This window comes from Chroicocephalus ridibundus, chromosome 1 (assembly GCF_963924245.1).
Source record: "Chroicocephalus ridibundus chromosome 1, bChrRid1.1, whole genome shotgun sequence".
NCBI lineage: Eukaryota > Metazoa > Chordata > Aves > Charadriiformes > Laridae > Chroicocephalus > Chroicocephalus ridibundus.
In genome coordinates this window covers 106,340,041-106,367,715 of record NC_086284.1, presented here as the reverse complement: position 1 = coordinate 106,367,715, position 27,675 = coordinate 106,340,041, and the positions used below count along the sequence as shown (strand labels likewise).

Genomic DNA, 27,675 nt, shown 5'->3' with positions numbered 1-27,675 from the left:
TGTGTATATATACATATATGCAAATAAATAATTATTTGTTGTATTTATAAATACTCCTAAGTATTTATAAAACCAGGAAATGATTGGCTCCCTCCTAAATAATGTAGAAGTAAAATGTTCCCCAGTATTCTTGCATGTCAAAGACAAAATAATGCTCAATGAAGTGTGACGTGATGAGAATTTTTCTATGTGCTTTAGAGGGGCCAGGATTTTATCCGTGGAACAAAGTGGGAACTATTTCTGCAAGACAGAGTCCAAACATTGGCAAAGGAAGTTTTAATAGATTTTTACATGACACAAAGCCAAAAGTACTCATAAATGACTGATGTCTCAAATTCCATGGCAAAAATCCTACCGAGTTCAACAGAAGATTTTCCCTCTACTGCAGTGGTCATGAGATCAGAAATGAGGGAGCAAAATCAGTTTCTCGATGCTTAGTATGTATTTTAACATTATAAAACGTGTTACCAACAGCGTTAGAACAGCTCATTCACACAGTACTTCTAATTAGAAAAGCATGATCAGGAGGCCCTCCAGAAATTTGTGAGGGGAACCTCTGACTGCTAGTTAACGGTTTTGAATTTTGAATGCTTCTTTCCCAGAAGGGTAAGGTTAAGTGGAGCAGGTAAAACTGCTACTTTTGTACATATTTTGTTGGTTATAAACACCACTGACAGCAACACTCCCTCTGTAAGCAGTTATTAAAACCAGTGGCATCAGTCTAGTTGCACTCCATTTTTTTAAAAGATGAAACAACAATGCTGAGCACCCTGTTAGTGGTTAAGTAATAAAACACAAAATTACCCCTTTTTACGTGGTATATGACATTATGGGTAGAGTTTTCCAAACCCCTTCACTAACACAGTCAATTAGTAGCCTAAGCTACCAGTCAGTTTGAAAAATGTGGTTTAGCTCTTTTCGTAATGTTGCCTTAGATTCCAAACTCTTTCCGCTCGATGGACTAGTTTTACTCCAGTGAAATAAAGACGCTCCATTTCCAAAATTTATAGGGTTCATTTATTACCTCTAGTAACATATTATACTGTATAAATACTCTATCCTTGTTATATGTCCTTTTAAAAAAGCGATAACTTAGAAGATCACATTAGACAAGACGTATAAAAATAAATACGTTCATTATATGCATTTATTACAAATTATAACCCTTCCCAGAAGGGAAAGAAATATAAAATACTTATAAAGTATATAAACTCTATAGTAATATATTTTACTATATACATATGGAAAGCCATATTCTCTCATTGTCTATGGACTGGCACAAACTTTAATTAGGCGACTGTTGGCGTATTGCTGTGGATGGACCTGCTATCCTTCAGCTTTGTGTTCCCGCCTTATCAGTGGTTTGAGCACTACAAACCCATCAGAGGCCGCAGAGGAGAGGTTCCCATTCATGGTGGGATTCCTTGGATCTTTTCTTTTTTTTTTTTTCAACCCAAATGCAAATAATTTCCATTGGCTGGGGCAAGTAAAAGATCTGAATGTGGAAGCACGACTCAAATGCTCACAAATGCCATCAGTCTGTTTGACGGGATGGTAGGACCAAGCTTGAATCAGAAAAGCCAGTGGAAGGCATGCAGAAGGCACAAAGAGCAACTGCTCAGAGATGCTACCTGCTCCATGAAGATTTCCACTTTTTCTAGCCTCTGAATTACATATGTCACTGCAACAGCATTGGAGTGGACGAGAGAAATGGACAGGCACATCGGGATGACATAAAGATACTTAAAAAAAAATTACATTCTAGTTATTTGTGGAGTTGACAGACTGTTCTTGGTATTTCTTACTCTTTACAGGTAGAGAATATGGCTTTATTTTTATATAAAACTATTCTCTGAAACAATAGCAGCCATGAATGACATAGTTAAAGCTCCTTTTCTAATTCGGTTTTTGCCCTTTGTGAGGTAGGTAAGCCCTGACCAATTATTTTAAGCTATCTTTTCCACTCCCCTTTCCCTCCCCTTCCTACACATGGGGACTTGATCAGTACCACGATATAAATCCAAAAGAAGGGAGAAATAACTGAACCCTAAAATGTTTGCTTAAACATGTTTTGGACACTACTCACATTTTGTTTAATTTGTAACAGACGTAAAAAGAGGCGATTATAATGCCCTCGAGCCTTATCTGCTGAAGATGAGTGAGTGACACGGGTCTGCTATCCTATCAAATTTTCAGTTGGCAGGGTATTTTTAGGATGCAAAGCCAACTAAAGGTATTTGCACTGTCCCACCTCAGCGGGTCCTCACCATGAATTTTGTATGCAAAAACACATGCGCTGCCTCTAGCCCTCTTTTTTTTTTCAGTGCATTGTTCTGTAGGAAAAAAAAATAAAATAATTAAAAAAAAAAATTTAGCTTTCCCAACTTATACTATTTAACTGCAGTCCGTAACATTGCAGAAGTCTATTAAGTGTTTTGGTTTCTTGGAAGGCTCACAGCTTTCTTGCGGCAGCACGCTACCGTCGTAAGAAATACATTTCAACAATCTCTTCTTGAAACCTTTCCCGCACGTCTTAGAGCAGGGCGACCAGTCCCCCAGCTGCCACTGCGGGCAGGGCACATCGGCGCAGGGACGGACGTCGCTGGGCTTCAGCTCCCGGGCGCAGTCGGTGGCTGGCCGCCCCCGGGGGTCCCGGCACTCCACCGCCCGCCTCTGCCAGCCTGAGCCGCACGACTTGGAGCACTCGCCCCACTCCTCGATGACCCACTCGGAGGAGATGATCTCCCTGATGGCGTTGAAGGACTCTTTCTTTCTACTGGGCGCCTTCTCCGACCCAGGCTGCGCGGGCTTCTTCACGAAATAGGTGAACTTGATCTTGGGCTGCGGCAGGTCCCCCACCGTGAGGACCTGGATGGTCAGAGGCTCCTTCAGAGGGCTGAAACTGCGGATCCTCTCCAGGGCAGCGGAGGAGCCGCTGTACCTCAGCACGCTGCCCTTGTAGGTGATGTCCTGCTCCAGCGTTGACAGAGTGTAATCGCCATTGAGGATGTAGGTGCCATCTGCGGCTTTGATGGCAAGGAAGCTGCCATCGTGCCTTGCACCCCTGTGGTTTCGCTGCTTCACCTCGATGTTCGTCGCCCCAGCTGGAATGGTGACAACGTCATGGTAGCCAGGTCTGCCCAAGAGAAAATAGAAAGACTGAGTCCTCCATGCTTCCCTGGGAAAGGGAAGAAGCTGCCCAGCACAAGACTGCATTTCATTTGAAGCCGAAGCGTTAAGCTCATGAGCTCCCAACCTAATCGAATTAATGAATTAAGAGATTTGCAAAGTCACATCCCATGTTATTGCTACAGCAGAGGCGTCCCCACATGTAAGGGGCTTTCTTTCCCTGGGATCTCACTGTAAGTTACCTTCTGTGAGTTGGCTCTGACAGATCAAATCTCAGTTCCAACGATAAACTGGGGCAACATCTCACTGACTTGGAACCCCAAAGCTTACACCCACAAAACATTCACCACAACAAAATACTAGCAGCAGTCCTATACTCACTTTGCTCTAACAAGTGTGCCAGACACTTTCTTGCAAGTGGAGCCATTGCCGCCGCAGATACCGCATTTGTCAAACTTCTTATTGGATCCTATCATACGGTCGCAGCCAGCCTTTACGCACTGTCCCTGGACGCAGACGGAGGTGGAATCGGGGCTACATGGGGTACCATCCACAACCTTTGCAGGAAACAAGCAGCAGGGCGTTTGATTAGAAGATGCACATTGCTTTGAAATTGTGTAACACACACACATACAAAATGCAAAGGATGGACAGGTAGAAGACCTGCAGCACCTGTATTTTCAGAGTTTTTGAAACTAAAACCTAAAGCAGCCCACAGATAGTCAGAAGTATGTAGCGCTACTTCATCTCACTTTCAAAAATGATGCCATGGTGACAGGAGAAAACAACCAATTTCAGTTTTTATTAACATCCCGCCCCCTCAAAAAACCCCCACAGGATTGTTTTACTGATTTCATATAAAGAAAGAACATTGTTTTTTAAATGTCACTAGAAGGTAGTCATGTCTTCGAAGTATGGGACCAAAATTGCTTTTAATAGTGTGCAACGTATCGTTCATTTCTAGGAGTACTGCTCTACAAAAGACATCTGTGTCATCGCCCTGGTAGTTATTGGCTCTCAACATCTTATGACAGTGAGTTCAAGTAGCTACGCAAGATGAACATTTTTCCTTTTATTTTAAGCTGTCAGCGTATTAGTAACTGCTATGAGAAATCACCAATGTTTTGGCAAAGAACCCCCACAGTTTTCCAAATGTATCTCGATGCAATCAAATCGGTGAAAGGAGAGGAAAGGAAACTAGGGTGGAGTGGGTAGAAGCAGCGGTACGTGTGAAGTAACTGGAAGGACTGTGCCAGAATATTTAAAGCATGCTTGCACTGATCAAGCTGTACGTGTAGGAAGAGGAGAAGGAAGAATCTACCTTAAATACGAGAAAAAACATAATTTCAGATTTCTACACTGCTTGACTCTTGACTTCACATAAAGAAATAAAAATAAATAAAAATCCTATTCACAACTAGACGGAAGAGGTACAGTTTGAAATACCTTTGGCTGTAAAACAAAGAAGTATCCTGTTCCTTTTGCTCGGCAGACCAGCTTGCATCTGTCCTTCGGAGAGACACCAGCAAACTTGGGTGTCCATTCCACTGCAGGTCCACTTCCAAAGGGAGACTTGGAAAACTCATTGTGCTTTTCACATTGTTCCTCCCTAAAGGTTTTGCCTGCAGGCAAAGACAGGTGCATATTAGATCATCTTCTGTACATGCTCTTCCTCTGCAAGATACCCTTCCTCCCCCTCAAAAATGGGGAAAAGATTACCATCATTGTCTGGACAGTCCTCGATGTTACATGATCTGTACTGCACCCGCTTCCCTTCACAGTACTTCCCCCCGTTCCTGGGGACAGGGTTGTCGCACTCCCTGAAGGAGTACTGCACTCCACCGCCGCAGGTCCGGGAGCACTCTCCCCATGCTCCCCAGGAGCCCCAGCTCCCATGCACCGGCGTCTGGAATGACAAGCAAAAGCAGAACAAAAAAAGTTAATACAGTAAAAGCAATATAAAACCAAACCACAAAACCCACAACCATGCTCATTTTTACCTAAGACACTTGTTAAAAAAAAAAAAAAGTTTTAAGTTCATTTTATTAGCTATCTGCCTCCATTTATTGAAGCCCTTTTACTCCCACTGAAGCATTATCCGTGCTACTCTGCAACCCAAGATACATTCCGCTTTCTTTTTTAATACTTACATCATAATGCTTCTTCTCAGTTTTATTCACACACTTGCCATTCATGCACCACTTCCCTTCCCCGCAACTGGTGCCGTCTGCCCAAGGGAAGTGTTTGGTTTGGCACACCAGCAGTCCTCCAGAAGTGCCAGTACACCACAGCGTCGTACACGTACTGGCTGCATCGGGGCAGTGCTTGGACTCATCTCCAAACGTAAACTGGCACTGTCTGTTGGCATCGTACAATGTGCCAGGCAAGTCAGAAGGAAGCTGGATTGGTTTGTGGGGCTTGTCCAACAAGCACTCACCTGAAAAGGAAGAAAAAAGGGGAAAAAAAAAAAAAGCAGGTTTCAAAAGGGAACTGCACGAGCCAATTTGTGCCACCATTTTTGCAAAACTAAGAGTCTCCTAAATTCATTGGCAGCATGTAAAAGGTTAACTCTATGCTGTTATGTTGGAGAAAGCACTCTGTTAAAAAAAGGAAAAGAAAAGGAAAAGGAAAAAAAAAGAGGAAAAGGAAAAAAAAGAGGAAAAGGAAAGAAAAGAGGAAAAGAAAAAAAAGAGGAAAAGAAAAAAAAAGAGGAAAAGAAAAAAAAAGAGGAAAAGGAAAAAAAAGAGGAAAAGAAAAAAAAAGAGGAAAAGAAAAAAAAAGAGGAAAAGAAAAAAAGAGGAAAAGAAAAAAAAGGAAAAGAAAAAAGAGGAAAAGAAAAAAAGAGGAAAAGAAAAAAAAAGAGGAAAAGAAAAAAGAAAGCAGTAAAGTACAAGAGCTTAAATGCCACATGAATGGAAAGCTTAATAATCTCACCATGACCGTTATCCAAAAATGTTGTAATCATGTAGGCACTACATGGAGACCATGGCTGGCTGCGATCCAGATTGGAAAGCATAGATGCCATCATGTGGAAATCCCGGCTTATTCCATTAATACCAGCACACTGCTTTGCATCGTCATGAGGCATGTTAAACACGTGGCCTTAAAAAAAAAAAAAAGAAAAGGAAAGTTTTGTGATTTTAGGAAGTCTGTCCTATGCATTACCAACACTATTTTAAATATTTCTCTAGAGCTGCTCATAGCCTGGTCTTTAAATAATAACCTGAATGTGAATACTGCCAAATTTTAAGCAGATGGCAGTGTATCTTCACTCCCCTCCCAGGCTTCTCACATGCTTTTTTTTTCTGCAGTCAGACACACAGCTCTTGCAGACAATGCTGTGCAGGCAGCATTTGCTTTCCACAGTTTGACCCTGCTACAAGGCAAAGCTTTGCCTTCTCCCGACTGCGCCGGGGAACGCAGGGTGCTCTGCGCCCCGCAGGGTGATCCTGCCGTGTGGGCTGGGCAGCTCTTTGCTTTACGGCATCGAGCTGGCTTCAATTAATCACGTGAAACTGCCTTTCAAAGTTTCAAGTACCTAGTTCGTGGGCTGTCGTAAAGGCAGCCTGCAAACCGTCGTCTTCTATGATAGAGCAACTGCGGTTTAGATCACAAACTGTTCCCACATCGGCCATCCCAAGAGTATCACATGTCTTGGCACCACAGAGGTCCTGTAAAAAAAAAAAAAAAAAAAGGCAGTTTCATTATTAATCAGATCAGAGACTTAACCTTGGCAAGAAACATCCAGCCCTGGCAGTTTGCCTTTACTTATGGAAAGAGCATAAATATTCAGCACTTCAATGGGTATGATGGCAAAAATCTGTCTTTGGAACATACACAAGGGTTACACGTAGAAATAAAACGCATAATTTCCATACTGAATCTGCTAAAAATATATGAGGCAGAAATATGTTGCACATACTGGGAGTTTCACCTGAGATGGTGCACACAGCAAAATAAACGACTAAATAAAAAGCAGTTCATTTCATTTTTAGCCTACTTTGCTGAAGCTGTGATGACACAAGACCGCCACCTCTGAACACTTTTTCGGAGGTCTCCTGGCAGAGGGGGCCTCCGGGGGTGGGGAGCAATGGGTGTGGGGATGGATTTGACTTCCCTGTCCCTCACCTGCCTGGTGAAGAGGATGGCCGTGTCGTAGTGCTCCGCATGCCGGTCACTGGGCGGGTTGTGCTGCTTCTGCCAGCTGCAGAAGTTTCTCAGAGTCAGGGCGGCGTTGGAAGAGATATCGGGTCCCTTCCGCTCCTCGTAAATTACCATGATTTTCACCACCACCAGGCTGATGGAGTTGCGGATGCTGGGGTGCTTGTAGAGCTTGGCCGCCACGGAGAACAGTGTCAGGAGATAGTGCTTCAGCCCGCTGCCGTGGAACTCAGCCATGGACTGGTCGGCGACCAGCATGGTCTCCACGTAGCGGGGGCTGGACACGAACCTTTTCTTCCTTCTGCTTCTCGTTTCTGCATTAAAAAAAAGAGAGAGAGAAGGAGGCAAAGCCCAGGTGAGCACAAGAGAAACGCTACTGAAGGAGGCTGTACTGATGGAACCCAAACCCCACCGATACCCCAGATTCGCACCTGAGGGATGCACCCCACGGCCCCACGCCGCGCTCCCGCCCACAGACTTCGGCAGCGCCGGCTGAATAACCCCTCTAGATGCCCCCTGGGCGGAGGGGCGATACCCGCAAGGGGATGGGAGCAGCCCCCCGCCGCCCCTCGGGGTGGGGATGAAGGGAAGCACCAGCCGGGGCTGCGGCGCAGGTGGGCGCAGGGCGAGGCAGATTCCCCCCTCCCCTCCCGTCCCGTTCCCGCGGAGGGCGGCGCGGCGCCCCGACGGTACCTGCGTGGCCGGGGGCCTCCGTCCCCGCCGCCTCCGCCTCCCTCCCGGCCTCGGCCTCGGCCACGGCGCAGCGGGCGGCGGGGGCGGCCCGCGGGGTCCCGCGGAGGCGGAGGAGGTGGGGTCCGCGGCGGTGCGCGGTGCCGGGGGCCGGCTGGATGAGGTACTGTCGTCCCCGCAGGGAGAAGGCGCCGCGCATCCCCGCGCAGAGGCTGAGAGCGGCGGCGGAGCTGGGGTCCCGGTTGACGGTGCCGGAGTAGAAGCAGCGGGAGAGGTCGTCCTCCGGCGGCGGCGGCGGCCCGCCCAGGTACTGCAGGGTGAAGTCCGGGGCCAGGAAGCTGCTGTCGGGCTCCAGCTCCAGCGTCAGCCGCTCCCCGAAGGCCTCCAGGCGGAAGCGCTCCCGGCCGCCGCCGCCGGCAGCGCCCAGGCGCCGCGGCAGCACCAGCGCCCGCCGCTCGGCGGGGACATCGGCGCGGCACCGGCAGAGGCAGAGGCACAGCCCCAATAGCGCCGGCAGCGGCAGGCGCCCCCCGGTCCTCATCGCGGCCGCCGAGCTCGGGGTGGGGAAGGCTTGCTGCTGCGACCGATGGCTTGGCGGAGCCCTTGTTATGCCTTTATTTGCTTTTATATATATATATATAAATTGAATATTTTTTTTTTTTGCTTTCAGATTTTGGGGGTCTCTCAGTTTCCCTCCGCTGGCGGAGGGGCGGGGAGGGCTGGGCGGGCGCCGGGTCCCGCGGTCACTGCGGAGGCGGCGTCGGCTTCCCCATGGCCGGGGCGCGGCGGCGGCGGGCAGCGAGGGTCTGCGAGGGGAGCAGCCCTTCCCCTCTGTCCGTCTGTCTCTCTGTCCGTCTGCTTTCTCTCGCTGCCGTTTCTCCTTCCCGCCGCCTCCTCCTCCTCCTCCTCAGCTCTCCCCAGCAGCAGCAGCGGCGGCGGTCGGGGATGAAGCTCCGGCCAGTCTCCGCTCGCCCCTCTGGCAGCCCCGGAACGGTCCCGCCTGCACTTCCACGGTCCCGCGGGGCGGGGGGAGGCGACCGCCAAGAAACCTCCCGTTCTTGCAGAGCGGAGCAGAAAACCCAGCGAACGCCACCGCCAACGCCCCCAGCCCTCCGGGCGCCGGGACCCCTCCGCTGCGCTCCGGGCGCCTCCGCCGTGCGGGGTGACTGCGGCAGCCGGGGCGGCCGCTGCCGCCCTTTATGGGGTTTGCCCGGGCCGCCCCCACCCCCGCCGCGGCCGCTGCCGCCCCCCGCCGCGCCGCCCCTCGGCCCGCGGGCCGCTGAGCTCACCGCCTGCGTAAGGCGGCGGCGGGCGGCCCCCGCCCCGTCCTTCCCCCCCCCCCGCCCCGGTCCTTCCCCCCCCTCCCACCGCCCCCGACGGGGCGGGACGGGGCGCGGCGCGGCAGGCAGAGCCCCCGGGTCGGCCCTCAGCTGCCGGGCGGGCGGGATGCGACCCTTCCCTCGCCGACCGTCCCCGTCCCCGAGGTCTGTGCGGGGCCGGAGGGGCATCCCCGCCGCTGCTCCGCGCCCAGCTCCGCACCGCGGGGGCGTAGGGCCGAGGGGCTGAAGGACGCCGCCGGCCCCCACCCCGCCCGCCTCGGGGGGCTGGGGTCTCCGGCCGGGGCTGGGGAGAGGCAGGTGGACGTCCGGAGCTCCCGGGGAGGGGGGGAGGAAGGGCGGGATATCCCTGATGGCATTCGTGGCTTTTCCTTTTATTTATTTATTTATTTATTTTAATTAAAGCAATTCTTGCCCTTTTCAGGCCCTAATAGCTGCAGTCAGCTGTGCACCTGTGCTTCTGGGAAATGGTTCCTTTTAAATCACTTAAACAGAGACATTTACGTAGGTGCAGCCAGCATTTTCCTTTGAAGCCACAACCGACCATAGGGGTACAGCTAATCCCCTTAACTTTTTTCTGTGCGACACGCGTGTGATGTGCGCAGCCCGAGCAGCACTGCTTCCTCCTCCGTGCTGGGGCCTTTCTGGAGGATGAGGGCAAAGAAGCAGTGAGGAAACGTGTGAATGCAAACAGGAGCTCTGTACCTGTTGGTGGCAACTCCTGGACTTATAAATTCAACAAAGATGCTTTGGTGTAAGTCGACGCCGCGTTTTACACAAGTGTAAAGCTCAGAGGTTGAAAACAGAAGTGGCGAAATATATCATCCTTGTGACAGAGCAAACATTTCTAAAATTTTATGTATCTGCTGTTCTTACAGGATGGAGTATCCCCATTTATGTCCCTAAATCTAAACCAAAGGGTTTTCTCCCTAGTTTAAACTGTGTGAGACAAACCTGGAACCACGCTTCTGTGTCAACTGATAGCCTGATTGCCTGCTAAGTTCCAATAATACACTTATTTCCTATGCTGTCCTGGAAATCATACAAGTTTAGAAACATCAATTTTTTGAAGCTGTGCAAAAAGTGTATGAAAGGATGAACCCGATTTTCCAGTTACTTATTCCACAAAAGTGCTGTTGTCCCGCGTAGTGATGAGCAAAACCAGCACTGGGCCTTGGATGAGGGATTTTCCCTGGTATACCTCAGGAAATGCTGGACTTTTCGAGCAGAGTCTTGGCTTTGGGAGGCTGTGGCTGCGGTCCATTAATATGTCAGGAGCGGAAATATCCATTCAGTTACAACAGAGGCCTAATTTTTTCGCTTGAGTCGGAGATGCATGCCAATCTCTACCCTTGTCTTTGAGATCTGGTAACACGTACCCTGCTCGGTCATGCTTTTCCTAGGCTAGAAAACTCACAACAAAGATATGGGTCATTCATGTTGTTAATTTTGCGTCGCATACACTGCATAACTAGCAGTTGTATGTGTTCTGAATATTTAGGGCATTACAAGTTTAAAAGTCTAGAAGTATGGTATATAAGACATAGAATTTAAAGGAAAGCATTTTTATGATTCACTTTTGGATGTACATTAATCCAAAATAGTTACGCTTGCAAATATATTAATTAAAAACACAAAAAACTCCTAGCCGGTCAGCATAATCAGTGTAATGCACAGATCAGCAGGGACTGGAGCCAGGCCACTTTGGTGTCCACCCGAGGACATGTCCACCCAGCTGCCGGGTGCACCTTTGTGGTAACATTTTGCTGTTTCGTTTTGGTTTGAAATCTCTGATTTGAAAAGGTCCTGACCACCTTAAAACAGTTTTTTTGGTGTGCAAAGCCTTCCTGGTTTTCCACCAGGTGGCACTCGCCTATAAAAATTTTTTGCTCAGAAGCGTTTCACGGTTCATCTCGCAGGTTTCAAACTGCGCTCTGGTGGAAAGGCTTACATTTTAGTAGTGCTCTTAACAGATCCGTGATTAAGAGAAAAGTTTCCCTGGGCTTTACATAATATCCAAGAAAGTGTTTTAGTGAAGAACTCGGCAATTGCCTTGTTTTCCCCTTATTGCTAGGTGTGCTGCCCCGAACGCGCAGGCAGGCACATAAATGTGTTGTGAACATGTTGTGCAGAACATTTCCAAAAGGTTTGCTTCCTCACAAACGTGCGGTGGTGTCACCTTTCGTGCAAGGGCATAACTCTGTTTCTGTGAGTAACCACAGCGAGCTTAGCTGGGTTACTCACTAGAAATTGCACGTGCACGCCTATTTGCAATCCGTGTCATATGGACTCCGTACCAACTCCACTCTTATTTTGTGTAAATCAAGAGTTAGAAAGCTAGACGTACTGAACTTTGGCAGAATTTCACTCAGCGGGATAAAAAAAAAACCTAGAAAAGGCATAAATCTTGCCTTTTAAATACGTTTCCAGTGCTTCTTGGGGAAAAAAAGAACTATCCAGGAAAAAGACAAAAAATTGTAATGCAAAGTAAGCCACCAGATGGAGCTAATAGATCATCGTATTTTAGTCTACAGTGCAAGAAGAGGTTTTTTATGTCCGAGACACAAGTGTCACCAGCACCTGAGCAGTACGAACAATGGTGCCGTTTTAATTTCTTTGCCAGAGTTTGTATAAACTGCTGTTTCCAAAGAAAAAACCCAAACAACCAAAACCAACAAACCCCCGCTTTTTCGGTCTATCTGTTGAAATGCTGCAAAATGATAGCTTCCTTCAAAAACAGTTATAGTTAAGAATTAGAACAGCAGATGGCACATTAGGCCCACTGAATAGGGAATTAAAGACCTGATGCTGTTAAAAAAATCCTCAGAACACCACTTCCAATAACCTTAAGCCATTTTTTTTTGGTGGGGAATTCATCTGCTTTTGCAGAACTCTTTTCCCATCGCTGCTTGTGACTACTGAAAGTTTGCCTGTAATCAGCACTTCTGTTCTAAGCACTCTTATTACTCTACTCAACAAGATTATTTACGGATATTATTCCTCTATGACGTCTTTTGTGATATGCATGATTAGCTCATTATTTTTTTCCATTTATTTATTGATTTTGATGTCATTAGCGGGTTTTTTCTTATTAAGCAGGATGACAGGGATGAGAGAGAAAGCCTCTAATTTTGCCTAAGTGTTTTGACAATCAGCAGTACTGGGAAAAAGCAAAACAATGTCTGTCGTCACTTCAATGAGACGTACGCTTTTTTTTTTTTTGGAGGAGAATTATGTGATTTGACGTAGTTGTCTGTTTCCCCATTATTTCTGTTTTTATATAAGCTAATTATCAAAGTGGGTGAAAAAAACAGATGCAGAAATCTTGGGAGCTCCCAAAGTTTATTCCTAAATAGCCTGTATGCACTCAAAATCAAGCACTACCAATTCTTTCTGCTTTCCATCAGCAAACTTTTATCAAAATTGGATTCAGTGGGAACTTGGTCTACCTCTGGCTGCTTAAGTCAAACATTTTATTATCCAGCAAATACAATGCGCCAGACTCTGGGGTTCGGAATTTAGGTTAGTTCAATCTACAAAGGCAAGGGCAGCCAGGAAGCTTGATTTAGTTTAAACTCAACAACATCTGTAGAAATAAGAATGCATTTATGTGTTGCTGGTCGTTATTTAGATCACAAAGAAATTTTCTGCAGATATTTTGCACTGACTAATGTAATACCACTCCTATGATTTTAATACAATTGCAGGCATTATAATTGATGGCAAAATTTCTCTCTCAAACAGTTTTTTACTGTGCACAGGTAGGAGCGTATGTAATCCAGGTCACCTTACACATCTCCTAAAGACTGCCTAACTATCTTTCAGCTGAATTTTTCTTGTGGCTTCCTCATACAAGTTTTTACATCTGGTTTATCTGTTTGCTCCTGAAATAAGCATGGTGAAAAATGTATTGAGTTTTGTCCATGATTAAATATTTTCATCCATTTTATCATTGGGCAGGACTGGAAGAAAAGGAAAAACAGGGAGAGAAAGCCAGTTACAGAGCATAGGGACAGCAGCCCTGGGCCTTTTTGTTTCCTTATTGTTTGTGGGGCAGCTATAAAATCCCCCTCGTCACCTGTGGCTCTCAGCATCCTCCTCGTGTTACAGCCACAAGCCATAGTCTTCTCCTGGCACTAGCAGTAGGTCAGATCCAGTGATGAAGATGGTGATGTGGGTTGTGCTGGGACTGATGTGGAGCGCTTTTCCTTCTGTAGCTGCCTGCGCCCCGAGGAGGATGGCCATGCATCTCAAATAGTCAACACTGGCTGGTGCGGCTGAGCTGAACCGGCTCTGTGGGGAAGGGCAGGCCTCGGTCTTGACCAGGAGTCGGCCACGTTCGTAGCCACGTGTATAACTGTCTTCTGTAGCATCCCTATCTGATCCGAGACATCAAAGGCTGTTAGCACCTCCCGGCTGTTTGTTGATTGATGTACTTGTTAGAACCTGTGAGCTAATGCATTTCAAGTGATACGTTCCAAGAGCAGTGGAGGCAAAGCTGTGCATATATTTGATACTGGTTTTCTGGCTGGATCAACACCTAGGGGATGGCCTAGCATTTAGTTTTATGTTAACCTCTCCCCCCAGCTATTATCAGTCACATACCATAGCAAAAGTCTGTTATCACCACACGCTAAGTCTGAAGAGGGAGGTTTGCATAAGAATGTGAATTCAGACATGACTGTATCACACATAAATCCACAGGCAAGTGGTTTAAAAGACTGTTGAGGTCTGACACGCCTATCTCACTTTCTGGTGGTGGAAGTATTCCTGCTGAAGAATTCGTGTCACCACCTAAATTGCTTGTGAACAGCTGACCTAAATCCGAATTTTCATGGTCAAAACAACTGCTAGTGTCAAATATACAAAAAATCTCCCTGGAAAGAAGGGATCAAATAAAAGCAATCAGGCAAACCAAAAAGTTGCATTATAGTATGTCTGCAAAAGTGTTTCAGAAGCTAAATATAACTGTAACGTTGGCTGCAAAGTCCCTCGGCAACTGGCAAGGAGTACGTTCATGCATACCCTGAGCTCCATGACATTTTGATATTTTTATCACACTGCGATTTCAACAGATACCACACTTTCTCCATCTACTTTGGACAGAGGATTTCACAAGCACTGCAAGAAGTGTTACAGTTTCCATGAAAGTCCTCATAATGAAAACTCATCACTGTACCTATTAATAATTTTTTACCTTCGAGACGTCTGTGTGATGTAGGGGACAATTACCATCACCATGCAGATGTGGGCATTGGCAATGCTGAATCCAAAGAGATTTCCATCTTGCTGGACAGTGTTTATTGCTCTTCTGGTCTACCTGGACATGCTGGTCATTCTTTGTGACAGAGCCTACATAATGCTGATACTCCTTAAAAGAAGTGTCAAGAAATTTCAACGAAAATAACAGACATTTTCAGTGGAGTTAAATTTCAAGCTGGGCAGTTCCCTCACCCCAGTCCTAGCAAAGCCATGCAAACAATGGTGGTGGCTTAGCGGAGGGTGTGATCCATCGCCGCAAGTGGTGGGAACGGGCAGCTCGGCCTGGCGGGCAGGGGAAGGGCAGGAGACCCTCTGAGCTGGTGTTGCTGTCCTACCATTACTGGGTCTGTTAGCTCCTCTCAATACTGCTTCCACACCTAAATGCCACGTATGCATCGCATCTTACTGAACTTAACATGGATGAGGACGTACTAATATGAGGATCCATTTTACTAACCTTCCTTTTTTTTCTTCACATTCTCCCCGTATCATTTTAATAGCCTCATTTGCATGCCTTGCCTTATCCATATTTTTATTTCATTCCCTCTTACCCCACCCTTCCTCCCTGTTACGCTGGATAATCAAGAGCTGGCAGTGTATGTAACAAAGGGCAAAAAACATTGAGCAAAGTGATTAACCACTTTCCACTCCCCAAACAATTTATATACAGGTTTAGACTCATCTAATCTGTGCATTGCTAAAAGCTAGATTAAATGGGGTTTCCTCTTGGTTTGCAGGAATGGGGCTGGCCCTCTCGAACTGCAGTTCTTGGGGGTCCTCTGGGTCTCAGATTACTTGTTCTGAGAGGGTTTTTCTTTTCCTCCCTCTCCCTTCCCAAAAAGCCTCACTTTTCCTATGTTTGTCTGAAGATGGCCGCCGCTGGATAAATGGCCTTTGTCGTAGCATTTGTGTGAAAACTTTCTTTTTGCTTGGCACAGCTTTTTTTTTCCCCTCTTGAATAACCATGACATCTAGGGAAGAAAGTTAGACCCTTTCTAACTGTGGTTATAAATTAATGTGTGTGGGGTCAGTGTATTGTCTGATCTCCGTTACAGTCCAACACACTGCTTGAAGTTACCTAAAACACAGTTTTCACAAATACAATCTTGTATTAATTATCAGGTTCTCCATCACCTCTGACAGAGATACTGGTAATTGAGGTAGCGTTCAAAATGTTACATTGCAATTTTTCCCCTTTTCTTTTTCTTTAGACATGGGTTTTGCCTTCCTGCACCTTGTGAAATGTTTTTCTGCACTTACTATAATGAAGGGGAGTTCCGCAGACAACAGTCCTGGGGGTATTTGGTATCCTTTGTATCCTTTATCCTTGCATTTTAACATCCAGATATCTTAGATCACCCTGTTACCTTTGCTGATAATAAATAATGGCCAACTTGCACCACATTAGTGTCTGACACGTAGTTGAAGCCCTGCTCAGTACAGCCAAGGGTAGATTTTGCTATATGAGCAGGCCAGAAGCCCTCTGCCACCTTATAGAAAGACTGAAAAAGAAGAATTTCAGTTGCTTCAAATATGTGAGCCATCTCCCTATGCTGAGGACATAGTCCTTGAATTTATTGAGGCACTGACCTTGCTTCCGTTGCCTTTTGGTAAAATAACAATGTTTTCTTGTCTCTGTGGTCTGACATCTGGATCACTAAAACCGGAATATTTGTAGACTGTGTGGAACCAGAAGATGCTACTCTTTCTGCCAGCGTTGGCACAGAGGTGGCTGTTATGAGCAGTCTTAACCTTTTTCACATGTATTCTAGTACCTTCTCTTACATACTAGGTCATGGTTCGTATTTTCCATCTTAAATCCTGCTTTGATTTTAAATAAGAGCCTATATTGGCTGAGCAGCAACTGCCTTCCATGAGACTTGCATCACAAAGGGGAAACGGCATTTATAGTCTCCTCAGTTTACAGCTGGGTTTCTTTGAAGTCTGAGGCTTCAAACCAACACACAACAGTAGCCATTTGAGGAGTAAACGGGGAAATGCCTTTATTACTCCAAAAGCACAGTGAAACTTTGGGGAAAAAGGGGTACAGAGTGCAGCAACAGTTACCCATTTCTGAATCCAGCAGTTGGATAATAAGCCTCAACAGCTCTGAGCTTTCCTCTTCTAAAGAGTTGGGGTTTGATATGTCAGTGCAACTTTTTTAAGGACAAAAGAGTTGCTAGTCTCACTAATTAGTTTCACTAATCTCAGCACTACCTGCAAGCGATTGCTAATGGAGATCGTCTGTTAGCTCCTCTCTGGCTGCCAAGCTGGACTCTATCACAAGTGGAGAAAGTGCTTGCCAGCCAAGTGCGAAATACTCTTGCCTGCATCTTTTATTCAGAACTGATGGAAATAGCATGTAAGGGAGTACATATCTCAGCAATACGTACCTCGAGAGAGAGAACCTTAAAAGGCAGCTTCCCTTAACAGCAAATTTGGGGATTTGCATCAGGATCTTTATTTAGATGCTTTAATCCAGGCATTCATCAATTTATCCTATGACCTAAGCAAATATTTCAGAAATGCTGCAAGAGATTAGAATGCAAAGTCATGGTTTTAAGTACAGTTCTGTGTGTCTTTCTTTAATATTTGCTGTATACCAAAATAGGGTAAGATATCTCTGTAGCTTTTGGGAGACCTAGCCATGCTACAGCCATGCTCTCCTTTTGAGATGAGGAGAAAATCACCTAAGTTTAAGTCCCACAAAATCCATAAATACGTAAAAATCAATTAGTGAATCCAGTAGCTGAGTCACCTCTATTTTTTAAAAATGTGTTGGCTTTCAGGAGCCCTCATTAATTACCTCCTTCTAAGCATTATATTTTTGACTCCCTCATTGTGCTTATATGGCTTTCAAATGAGCAACTCGCAGTCATTAAGAAGTATCTCCTCAAAAGCCCCTAGCAAGTGTTATCCTTATTTAACAGGTAGAAAACTGAGGCACAAAGAGATTCAGCAATTTATTAGCAGTGAGACAAAATACCTTTTTTACATCAATGCAATTCACAGACATTTGCAGAGTCTCTATCTCTGCCATAACTTGTTTCAGTTATTTCAGGATAGGGCTTGTGATCTGTTCTTGCTTTTTGACTGTTTTAGCCACATTTTGAACGTGACATGGGATGGCTACCTCTTATTTTTTTTCTGCTTTCTGTCACCCTTGTTTTCTAATATTTGTCTGGAACTTCAGATTGCACTTCTTTAATGTTAGGGAAAAAGTAAATGAGAGATCCTTGTTTGCTGTCAGGTACAAGGGCATATAAGTCAGTAAGACTTGTTTAGCTGTCTTGGGATAGAACAGATACGTAGAAGGTCTCCCTCGGTTTTGGATATATCTACACGTCAATGCTGACACCTTGTTCTAATCACAAGGTCAGCTGAGAAGGGGGCAAGACTTCATCACAGGTTTTGCCTGACATACTGGGATGCTTAATATCTCCATTTTATCAATGAAATGAGTAAAGTAAAAGGTTGTAACACTAATGTTAGGCAAAGAACTATAGGGTATTGTTGTGGGTTGACCTTGGCTAGTTGCTACCTGCCCACCCAGCTGCTCCGTCATTCCTCCTCCTCAGCAGGACAGGGGGAAGAAAATAAGATAGAAAAGCTCAAGGATCGAGACAAAGGCAGGGAGATCACTTATCAGTTACTGACTTGGGAAAAATTAATGTATTGCCAATTAAAATAGAGTAGGATGCTGAGAAACAAGGACAAGATCTAGCTCCCACCCTTCCCCTACCTTTTTTCCCTAGACTCAATATCACTCTTTAATTCCCGACCCCTCTACCTCCCTTGCGAGCAGTGCAGGAGGATGGGGAATGGAGGGTCGTGGTAAGTCCATGACAGTTCCTCTCTACCACCACTTCCTCCTCAGATGTTGTCCCTGCTCCAGCATGGGACCTCTCCATGGGCTGCCATCCTTCATAGCAAACCTGCTCCAGCATGGGTCCTTCCCACAGGCTGCAGGGCATCCCCGCTCGGGGGGCCTGGAGCCCCTCCTCCCCTTCTCCCCCTCCTCTCATCTTGCTGCTCGGGGGCTGTGTCTCACCCTTTTCCCCTCAGCCCTGGCTGCCGGGCAGCGTTTTGCCCTTTCTGAGAGAGGCTTTCCCCGAGGCGCCGCCACGGTGGCTGCGGGGCTCAGCCGTGCCCTGCGGGGGGTGGGTTGGAGCCGGCTGGAACCGGCTGTGTCCGGCTCGGGGCAGCCCCGGCCGCTCACCACAGGGGCCGCCCGGCAGCTCCCCCTCACAGCCCGGCCCGGGCACCCACATCCTAGTATAGTTACTGTGAATAAAAATGCCGCAGAAAGGCAATGCAGAAGGATATCCTGCGGTTTTAATTTTCTAACTCGTTGTCTCCACTGTCACTGCCTCCTGCTGTCCTTTCCCTTTGCCTTTTCCCTCAGACAAGGGAAGGGCGCCAGGGAGGAGCAGCAGGGACAGGGAGAAAGACCTCTGCAGCGTTGCCACTGCCACAGGAACTAACACCCTCGTTTTTTCTCATCTGCCTATTCACGCTGTAAGGTTTTCCCAAGCCATGCAAAAATCCAATACCAGGCTCTCTGTTAAATGCTTGACAAAACTGATCAAACCATTTTTCCTAGGCTTGGATTGATGACATCCCATTTTTGGCTGTCCCTTGGCGACACCTCCTCCGCTGCTCCCTGAGGAGGGCAGGTACGGCAAGGAGGCCTCTTGCTGCCCTTCATTTGCCTCCCCCCCATATGCACCTGCGGCTTTTCCGCCATCACGGAGCTGGACCAGGCCAGCAGCTGCCATCAGGGAGAGTGTGAGCGTGGGGGGCGGCGTGGGCCTCCCCCTGCTGCTCCCTCCGTTTGGTGGAAGGTTTTAAATCGCTGTCATAGTTCACTGCAGAGTCACGCTCGCTGTATCTCCTCGGCCGATCTGGAGCAGCTCACGCAAGCCGCTTCTCTGGCACATAACCTGGCTTGCACAACTCTGTATTAAGGCTATTAATACATTTTGCCCACGTGAGCAACCCTCGCTGCAGCGATGTAACACGTAGCTCAATCACATAATGTTAACAAAGAGAACTGGAGCAGACACGTAGGCCCCAGTCCTGGAAATATTTATAGTTAGGCTTAACTTCTAGCATCTTGCTAACCCCTCCAGTGTTTGCAGGATTGAAAACTTAATAGAATGTTGGCTAAAATATTCTGTTTACAAATGATATAAAGAGGAAGCATGTGCAACGGCTTATACAAGAAATGAAATTTTTAAAACAAAACACCCTCCCATCCATCCTCTGTGTCAGTTTATACTATAGACACTATAAAAGAGCGTGGCCAGAAATAAACAGACATTAGTAAACCAATACCCAGATTTGCATTTGCACTCTTGCTACCGGTAGGCCTTCTGGAAAAACATCATTCCTGCTTAAGACTAAACACCAAAAAGCCAGTCAACAAAACTTTCTGTTTTAACTTCCGTTTAGCATTGCTAAATTGATCCTCTTGGCTTTGATAAGCAAACCTTTATGCAAAGCTTTCACTGTCATGGTGTAGACAGGCGCTTTGATTTCCAGTGGGTATAAAGCTAAGCATGGGAACACAGGTTTGCAAGAGGTGCTTGGGGCCCTTGTTGCTGTGCTGCCTTCGCTATGTAAACAACTCTTTTTTGCACAGCATAATACAAGATATGTTATTATTTTGGGTGATAAAGAGCTAAAATCAGGGAGCAAAGGATGTCCATGAAACCTTTTCATTCAGTATTATTTCCATGAGTATCATGGGTAAGTCACAGCATGTTTGACTGAATGGTTCAGATTGCCAAAGGCATGCTTTAAAGTTAAAAGCTATACTTAAGGCAAAAGTAGAGGTCTGAGTATATGATTAAGGTTGATCAAGGAAAAATATCACAGGTTTTGAAATGTCTCAAGTCTTCTAGGAATATATCGGTCTAAGAAGAGAGGGAAGGGGTAAAGTAGGCATGGGGAAAGCTTTTCTCGATATTATTTTATCTACCAATTAATCTCAGTATTTTGACTCCATGTCTTACTGTTGAGTTCCACCTTCTGTTTGTTTAGAGGATTATAAATTTTAATTCAAAATACATTTAAATATGTGATTAAAATATTGCAGATAGAAAAATGCATAATAGTTTCACATGGAATCTTTTTTTTTTTTAGCAGAATAATTAATTGTATTGCTTGCACAAACTCAGCTGTCATTTCTGATCATAAACTGGGCATAACTGGAAGGCAGGCGTCATATACCATTACTGTTACTGGCAATGTCCTCTCCTCTTGGGAAAGAGGCCTGGGTCTGATGCCTAGTTTGACCGCCGTCTCCCTAGGATCCGTGGGGAGTACAGCTGAGGCAACCCCAAATTCCTTGGGTTGCAGTCTCCTCTGCCTGCCTCAGCTGCGTGCCGAAGCCTGGGCAGAGGGACGTCTGCCTACCCCTTGCAAAATGCAAGTGGGTGAAGAGGCACGTGAGTGTCCTCCAGCTGCTTGTGGCCAATCCGCAAGCTGTGACTGGATATTTCGGGCTTGGAAGAGCTGCCGGTCGGAGTAATGTGGCCACCAATGGGCTGCTCTTCAGTGGTGCATTGGCAAGAGCAGGGAGGCGCTGGGCTGCTCCAGGGGCAGCCCGGGATAGCCCTGTGGAAGTTAATGAGGGACATGGACTGGAGGAGACTTTCTGGGCTTCTGAGGGTGACATCCCTAGGGGAAGCATGGTCTGGTTGTATATGATGTGGCTTCAAAGGCATAAATGAAAGCAGCTAGGGAAACCCCTTCCCTGAGACCTCCAAGGTCCCATAGGAGGGCTCCCTCTGAGTCTGGGCTTATTCTTACACTTACAAAACAGCACAATCCCTAATCAGCTGGAAAGAAGAAAAAAAGTGTTATTCTGTGCTGCTTCTCTCACCAACATTTGCTTTTCTGATTATTTAAAAATCCCACAGGTTGTTGCTCAATAACATTTATGCACTTGGTGTAGTATAAAAATCCAAGCTACAGCACAAATATGCACAGCTGTTACATGTAGCACACCTTTTAAAACCACAACATCATCGGGTATTTTAGCAAACAGAGAAGTAAAAAACTTCCACTTAATAAAAGCATACATTTATATAATTCTAGTGATGCCAACTGAGCTGTCATTGCTTTATATGGTAAATACATGAGCTAAAATAGGTTGTGTAAAGGAATTGCTAATAAGACAAAAAAGTGAAAACAAATTTAACTGAGAGGGCCCTGGCAGCTTTATTAATGTGGATTTCAAAGCTCTCCAAGAAAAATGTTCTCTTTTTACCTTTTCAAAAGAATTCAAACTCAAACACGGTTCGGAAACAAGCTGAAAAACTATAAACACTCAAGCTATGACATAAGACACTAAAAGCTCAGAAACTGTAAGAAGTGACAACATTAACTCGTGCTGTTTGCTTCAGGGAGGGCAGAAAAGCAAAAGCCAATTAAGGTGAGGACACCCCCTGCCGAAACTGCCAGCAATTGTGGCTTTATGTTAATCTCTGTGGCCCAAATCCCACAGTACTTTTCATGTATCGGCAGACAGCTGCGCTTGAACAGAGGCCCATTGACTTCATGTCATTTGAGCATCTCTTTTGCGTTCGAGGGCTTTGATCCCTGTGGCTGGAAGTATCTTCTTAGCTTCTGTCTACAGCAGCGCCCCGGCACACACCTGCCGCTTTCTTAGCACAGCGCAGTTCTTCTTGACTACTGAAGTCCTGCAAAGAGCTGTGGAAATATGTTATGTGTTTAAGCCCCATCAGATCATTTGATCGTACAGTTATGATGTGCGGAGCAGCAAAAGCTATTCACTATATTGTAAGCAGTATAAATGGTGGTTGTCCACAAGCCAGACAGTTAATTATTGGTGCCAATGAAAAGAGGCCGGATTATTGATGTTGGAGCCTATGTGGCCTCTCACGGGTGCAGTTTCATGATAAGGCCTGCTGTAGGTGCACACCTGCTTTCCAACAGGAGGGATGGAGACAAAGGGCACAACGGCTGTAAAATTGAACTTGATGAATTTCTGAACTGAATTACACGTGTCTGTCTCCTACTGCAGCAGAGGAAGGGATATGCTGATGAAGGAAGTACCTTCCAGACTCAAGTCCCTAAAATGCTATGAGCCATACATGCATAAACTCTCTGCTTGGGCTTATTTCAACATCCAAACAAGCTTGCAAGCAGTGTTTGATTATCCAAGAGTAGGGGAATGCAAACCCTCTGACACCTCCAAAAAGTCTCCAACAAGCACTTGGACTAGGAAGCGGTGCCTGGGGAACATTTCCACAAAGAGATAAGTTTAATTGCAGACATCAGCATTTTGTTGGGGAGGCTGCCTTGTCCAAATTTTTGCTGTGTGTGCATGTCATTTCAACCCTAACAGCTAGCAAAAAAGGATCAGCTGGTGCTCTAGACTCCAAGGCCAAGTGCCGTAAATATCTACAATAAAAGCTGTTCCACACATGAGTAATTCCTTTGGCTCTGCCTGTGCTGTCTCTGGGACCATGAGTCAGGGAGCACAGTACAAACCTTGACCTGCTCTTTGTGGGCCTATATTGCTGGCAAGGGGATATCCAAAGCCCAGCTACCTCCAAGGCCTGTACTCTCCCTATCACATGTGAAATTAGGCTTTGCTTATGGGAAGCAGCTCGTTTGTCCCAGGGAAGAATGAGATAAGGGGTAGAAAGGCCCGTCATCTCATTAAGGGAAAAGGAAACCCTGCTGAAAGCATTACCTACTTCACTACACTGAATTTGTTCTTGCCTAGGGTGAAACCAGTTGACCAGTTTTCAAAGGGACCTTGTCATCTAATCCTGTTTTAGACAATCTGTGGAAAAGGCAGGGGTTTATGGCTAGATTTGGTTATTAGTTACCACATACCAGGTACCATGGGCGTAATATTTCATGTATGCTTTTAATTCTATGGCATCTCTGTAGGTGTTACGTTGGATTTTTGGATGCTTTGGGTTTTTTAATTTTTGACATATGACCTGTTTTTGGAGCTAGCAGGGAATACAGAATAAAGACAGAATATAAACAATTAATGTAATGAGTTTACTGTTGGTCTTATGTTAGGAGTCAGAAGAAAGAAATTTGGTGATATAGGGCGTGACTGGGATACATAGATAATTATCTTATAAAATAGCATGAACATTGGCCAAAGTTGGAAAAAAACAATGTTTCTAAATAGGAAAATATTTTGCTGCTGGGGATTTGGGGATTTGTGTGCTAAGAAAGGGCTGGGGGATTTCTTTATGCAGCGTGGAACACTCGTAGCAATTCATCCTCACATTGAGTTTCTCTGTCATCTGATTACTGCCACTCAGCCGTGGATGGTCTTCATGTAACTCTGGGTGTGGGGAGGGCTGGAAGCATTTTGATGCTGTAAGAAGACTGAAATCTCATAATTAAAGCCACATACCTTTTTAAACCATTACATAGGTGTCTGCTGCCTATCAAGATCATTTCGTGGAGATCATGAACCGAACAATGTAAACAGAGGGTGAAATTTGATTGATTTTACGAGTGTGCATGTATACTCCTGCACCACAGGAGTACCCTAAAGAAACTGCAGTGCAAAGAGCTCCTGTGGGCAAGGCTCCTCCAACACATTTGGTACGAGAGTTGTTTGGTACGATATGGATACACGCACTTCCCATCTCCAGCAGTTCCACAACAGCCTCGCGCCAAGCAAGAGAGGCCTAAGTGTGGATTTTCTCACGCAAGCTGGTGAGCATCAGTCTGCCTCTGTGGTGTAATTGCACCTGGTGCCACCGGTTGTACTCCTTGCCTTCGTTCCACTGATTCTGGCAGGTTGGTCCCACGGTGGCAAACAGTTGCCCCGTTCCTGCACCCCCAAATAGTACAGCTTGAAACAAGCACAGCCCCCTTCGGTGCTGCCCATTTGTTCTTTAGGGAGCTCATACACATTAGAAAGCAAAATTTCTGGAGAGCTGTAGTCTAGGATTAACCCCCCAAATTCTCTAGAAACAAGTTTAGGGAACTAGTGACACATGGCTTCCTAGCCACGTGAATGACGGCAAATGTGTAATTGATCTGATTAAGCTGTTCTGTAGTATTAGGACCACCCAAAAGATGGCACTAAACAACTTTTAGTCACACACACATACACTCGCATGAAATTTGCTAATAATAGGCAAAGAAATAGTTCACTAGCTTAATTCCGTAATTTTGTGTGCAAAAGTAGAAGTCATCTCTCCTGGTTTGAGATAATTCTATGTTAGACCAACAGGAATATTGTGGACAAACACTTTTATATAAGCAGATGAACTTTGCACTGTAAATATTACTTTTCTAGACCCACATGAAAGCATTCGTATTTTTGTAAACATGACACTGTGACAGTTGGTGAGCAGTGCAAATGTGTTAGATTTACTTGGAAGTGGGGCACTGCACTTAAAATATTTGTTTCTTTGGGAGCTACTGATGCCATTGCTGTATACTGACCTTTGTAAATCTGTGGTTATTGGGCCAGAAGTGCTTTTATTTATGCGAGTGCAACGTGGAGTCATTCCACCGATGCCCACAGGGCTGCATGGAATAACAAGTGTTAGCAAGGGGAAGCTCCGGCATATCGTCACTACCTTTTTTGATTTTTAAATTAGCTTAGTTGGTCTGTAGTGGGAAGAACAAGACACGTTTCTACTAGTCACTTTCCATTTTATGATGGAATAGTTGAAGGGGGGAAAAGAATCCCTTTCATATTTCTAATCTCTGTACAAAACTCAATCATGGGATCTAATGTATAATAAACCCTAAAGATGAGAGCGTTCAGAAAAAGTGCTGGAGGAGGAATCCTCACATCCTGTAGGAGTAATTTTTTAATATGGCTTCGGTTTCATGATTTTAATCAAATACCACATGTTCATAATAAACAATACAAATGAAAGAACACCACCTTTGCTTAGAGCAGAAATCATTTGGGTACCAAAAGGAGTTGAGAGAGCTGGTGCCTTCCACAAATGTTTGATTCCCCTGTATTATGAGGCTTCTTTTTTGAAGGTGATTGCCTGTTAACCTACAGCTAGAGTAGAAGGATAAAAAGAAACTTCCCAGGAACTGGGAGTGGGAATCAAGCAGTATAAAATCTGCCTGGATACAGAATCTTCTTTCACCACATTCTCCAAAGCTTGTCCCCTTGACAAGTCTTTAGTATTTTGCTCAGGTAAGGCATATGGCTCATATAATCATTTGTTTATAATATGGCTATAATAAAAAAAAAAACAAAACACCTTGAATGTCGGGGTTTTCTTCAGGGAATGAGCTGGAGCATATTCAAGAGAATTTGGTGGCACCTGTGGAAAAGCTGTGCGCAGACAAGGAAGCACCAGCTGGCTTGGTTACTTTTAGTCACCAGAAAGCCAAAAAAAGAAGACACAAGGGAAGTATACACACAATGTATAGTGCGTGTAGTGTGCATACTCCTCCTGTGAGGAGCTGGGTTCTCTTTGTGCTTGTAGGACAGGAACGAGATCTACTCACTGCCAAGTAGGAGATTCTGCACAACGCCCACTGTTCAGAGCCACTGCGGTGGTTTCATAGATTTCACAGTTACATTTTGGATCTCGTTGTCACAGCTTGTTGAAACTAAAGGCTTACCAAGATTAGATGTGTAATAGGGATACTCAGTTGCTATAGGCACTACTAATATAAAATTCAATCATTAACTTTAAAAGGTCTGTATTAACATGCAATTTTAATATCTTGTATTAAGCCTAAATGAAACAAATACCTTTGTGTCTCCCCAAGGCCTTCATAATTTTATTTTAAACAACTTCATATTAGTAAAAATTACGCAAGTAAGTCTTGGAAAAAAAAAATTAGATCACTCCACAGGAATACATTGCAGGGGGATGTGAGGGGCGGGGAGCAAAGCATTTTTCTGAAAATCATTGCAATGTGTATAACCTTCACATTCTGAGGGGTTTTGAATTCACTGCAGATATTTTTTGTACCAAAGAGGATGTATAGTTTCTTACACAAGCTTAAAGATAACTTTGCAATGAAGTAAGAGCTGGAGGACGTAAGGGGGAGGGATGATAGGGAGGGAGAGAGTTTGAACTAGAACATTACTAATTCTCACAATGGTAGCTCAGTGAAAAAAAATGCTGCAGAACAAACCTGCCTTCATCCAGTCAATTTTTGGAAAGAATTATAGCCATTTGGAACGGAGTTTTCACTTGAAAACTCTTTGGAAACAGGATACTGCTCCCAAGTACTTTCAGCCCTTTTGAGACCTGGAATGAGATTCATCTCACTCAGCTTCAGACATCTGCACTGTAGCTGTCTACATCTGAACCCTATGTCCCTTTGTCACTGGAAAGAAATACACGTTTGTAATGGGGAATTCATCTAAGCTATTATGGACATCTACTGTAGGGTGAAATGAATAGCATGTGTGAAGTGCCCGTTTTCTCTCTGTTGAATCTGAAAGGCACCTATAAAGACTGTTTCAGATGCAGATTCAAAAGTCCATGAGAGAGGAAACCCCTACCCAGTTTCAAAATATTTTTTTTTTAATTTTTGAAAGGCTATGAAACAGTTGCTACAGTTTTATGTATTTAGACTTTAAAAAATTAATAAGAGGAACAGTGTAATACACTCTTGGCAGACAACATGCCACCGGAATAATTTATGACAGCACTGTTTTTCTTCGTGGACCAGCTTGCATAGAAGTCAACCATTGTATCATAAAGCAGTCTGTAGAGCAGTCTGAGGCCAGGGATGGATTTGCCTGATCAAAGGTGGAAGCTTTCTCCACATCTAACAACCTAGATGCTCTCCACCCCCTTTACAGCCAATGGAGAGGCACAGCTCATCTTATCCTAAGCTCAATGGCAAAAGCCACAAGTCTCATACTTTTCAAGTGCCTACTTTTCTTTGTCAATTAGCAAAGGTGCCTGGGCTGACTAATTAAAGGCACTTCAAGAATTGCTGTAGGCAGGACCAGTGCTTCTGTCTGCCGTGGGGAACTGCTTCCGTGGATGCAGCTGCAAGAGGGGACTTGAATGAAAAAAATAACTGAGAACGTCAACTTGATGCTGAGAGCAGCTGTAAAAAATCCTGGTAAAAGAGGAACAGT

The 27,675-nt window shown here is 45.3% G+C and overlaps 1 protein-coding gene across 1 annotated transcript; it reads right to left on the bottom strand.

Moving 5' to 3' along the window:
- Positions 1–59: 59 nt before the first annotated feature.
- Positions 60–8,529, bottom strand: ADAMTS1 (ADAM metallopeptidase with thrombospondin type 1 motif 1). Its single transcript, XM_063347142.1, has 9 exons — positions 7,984–8,529; positions 7,258–7,604; positions 6,668–6,800; positions 6,064–6,231; positions 5,280–5,566; positions 4,849–5,035; positions 4,576–4,751; positions 3,511–3,686; positions 60–3,136 (listed from the first exon to the last, which is right to left on the bottom strand). Exons 1-9 carry the CDS (start codon positions 8,519–8,521, stop codon positions 2,395–2,397), a joined length of 2,754 nt encoding a protein of 917 aa, XP_063203212.1. The 5' UTR covers positions 8,522–8,529; the 3' UTR covers positions 60–2,394.
- Positions 8,530–27,675: the final 19,146 nt, after the last annotated feature.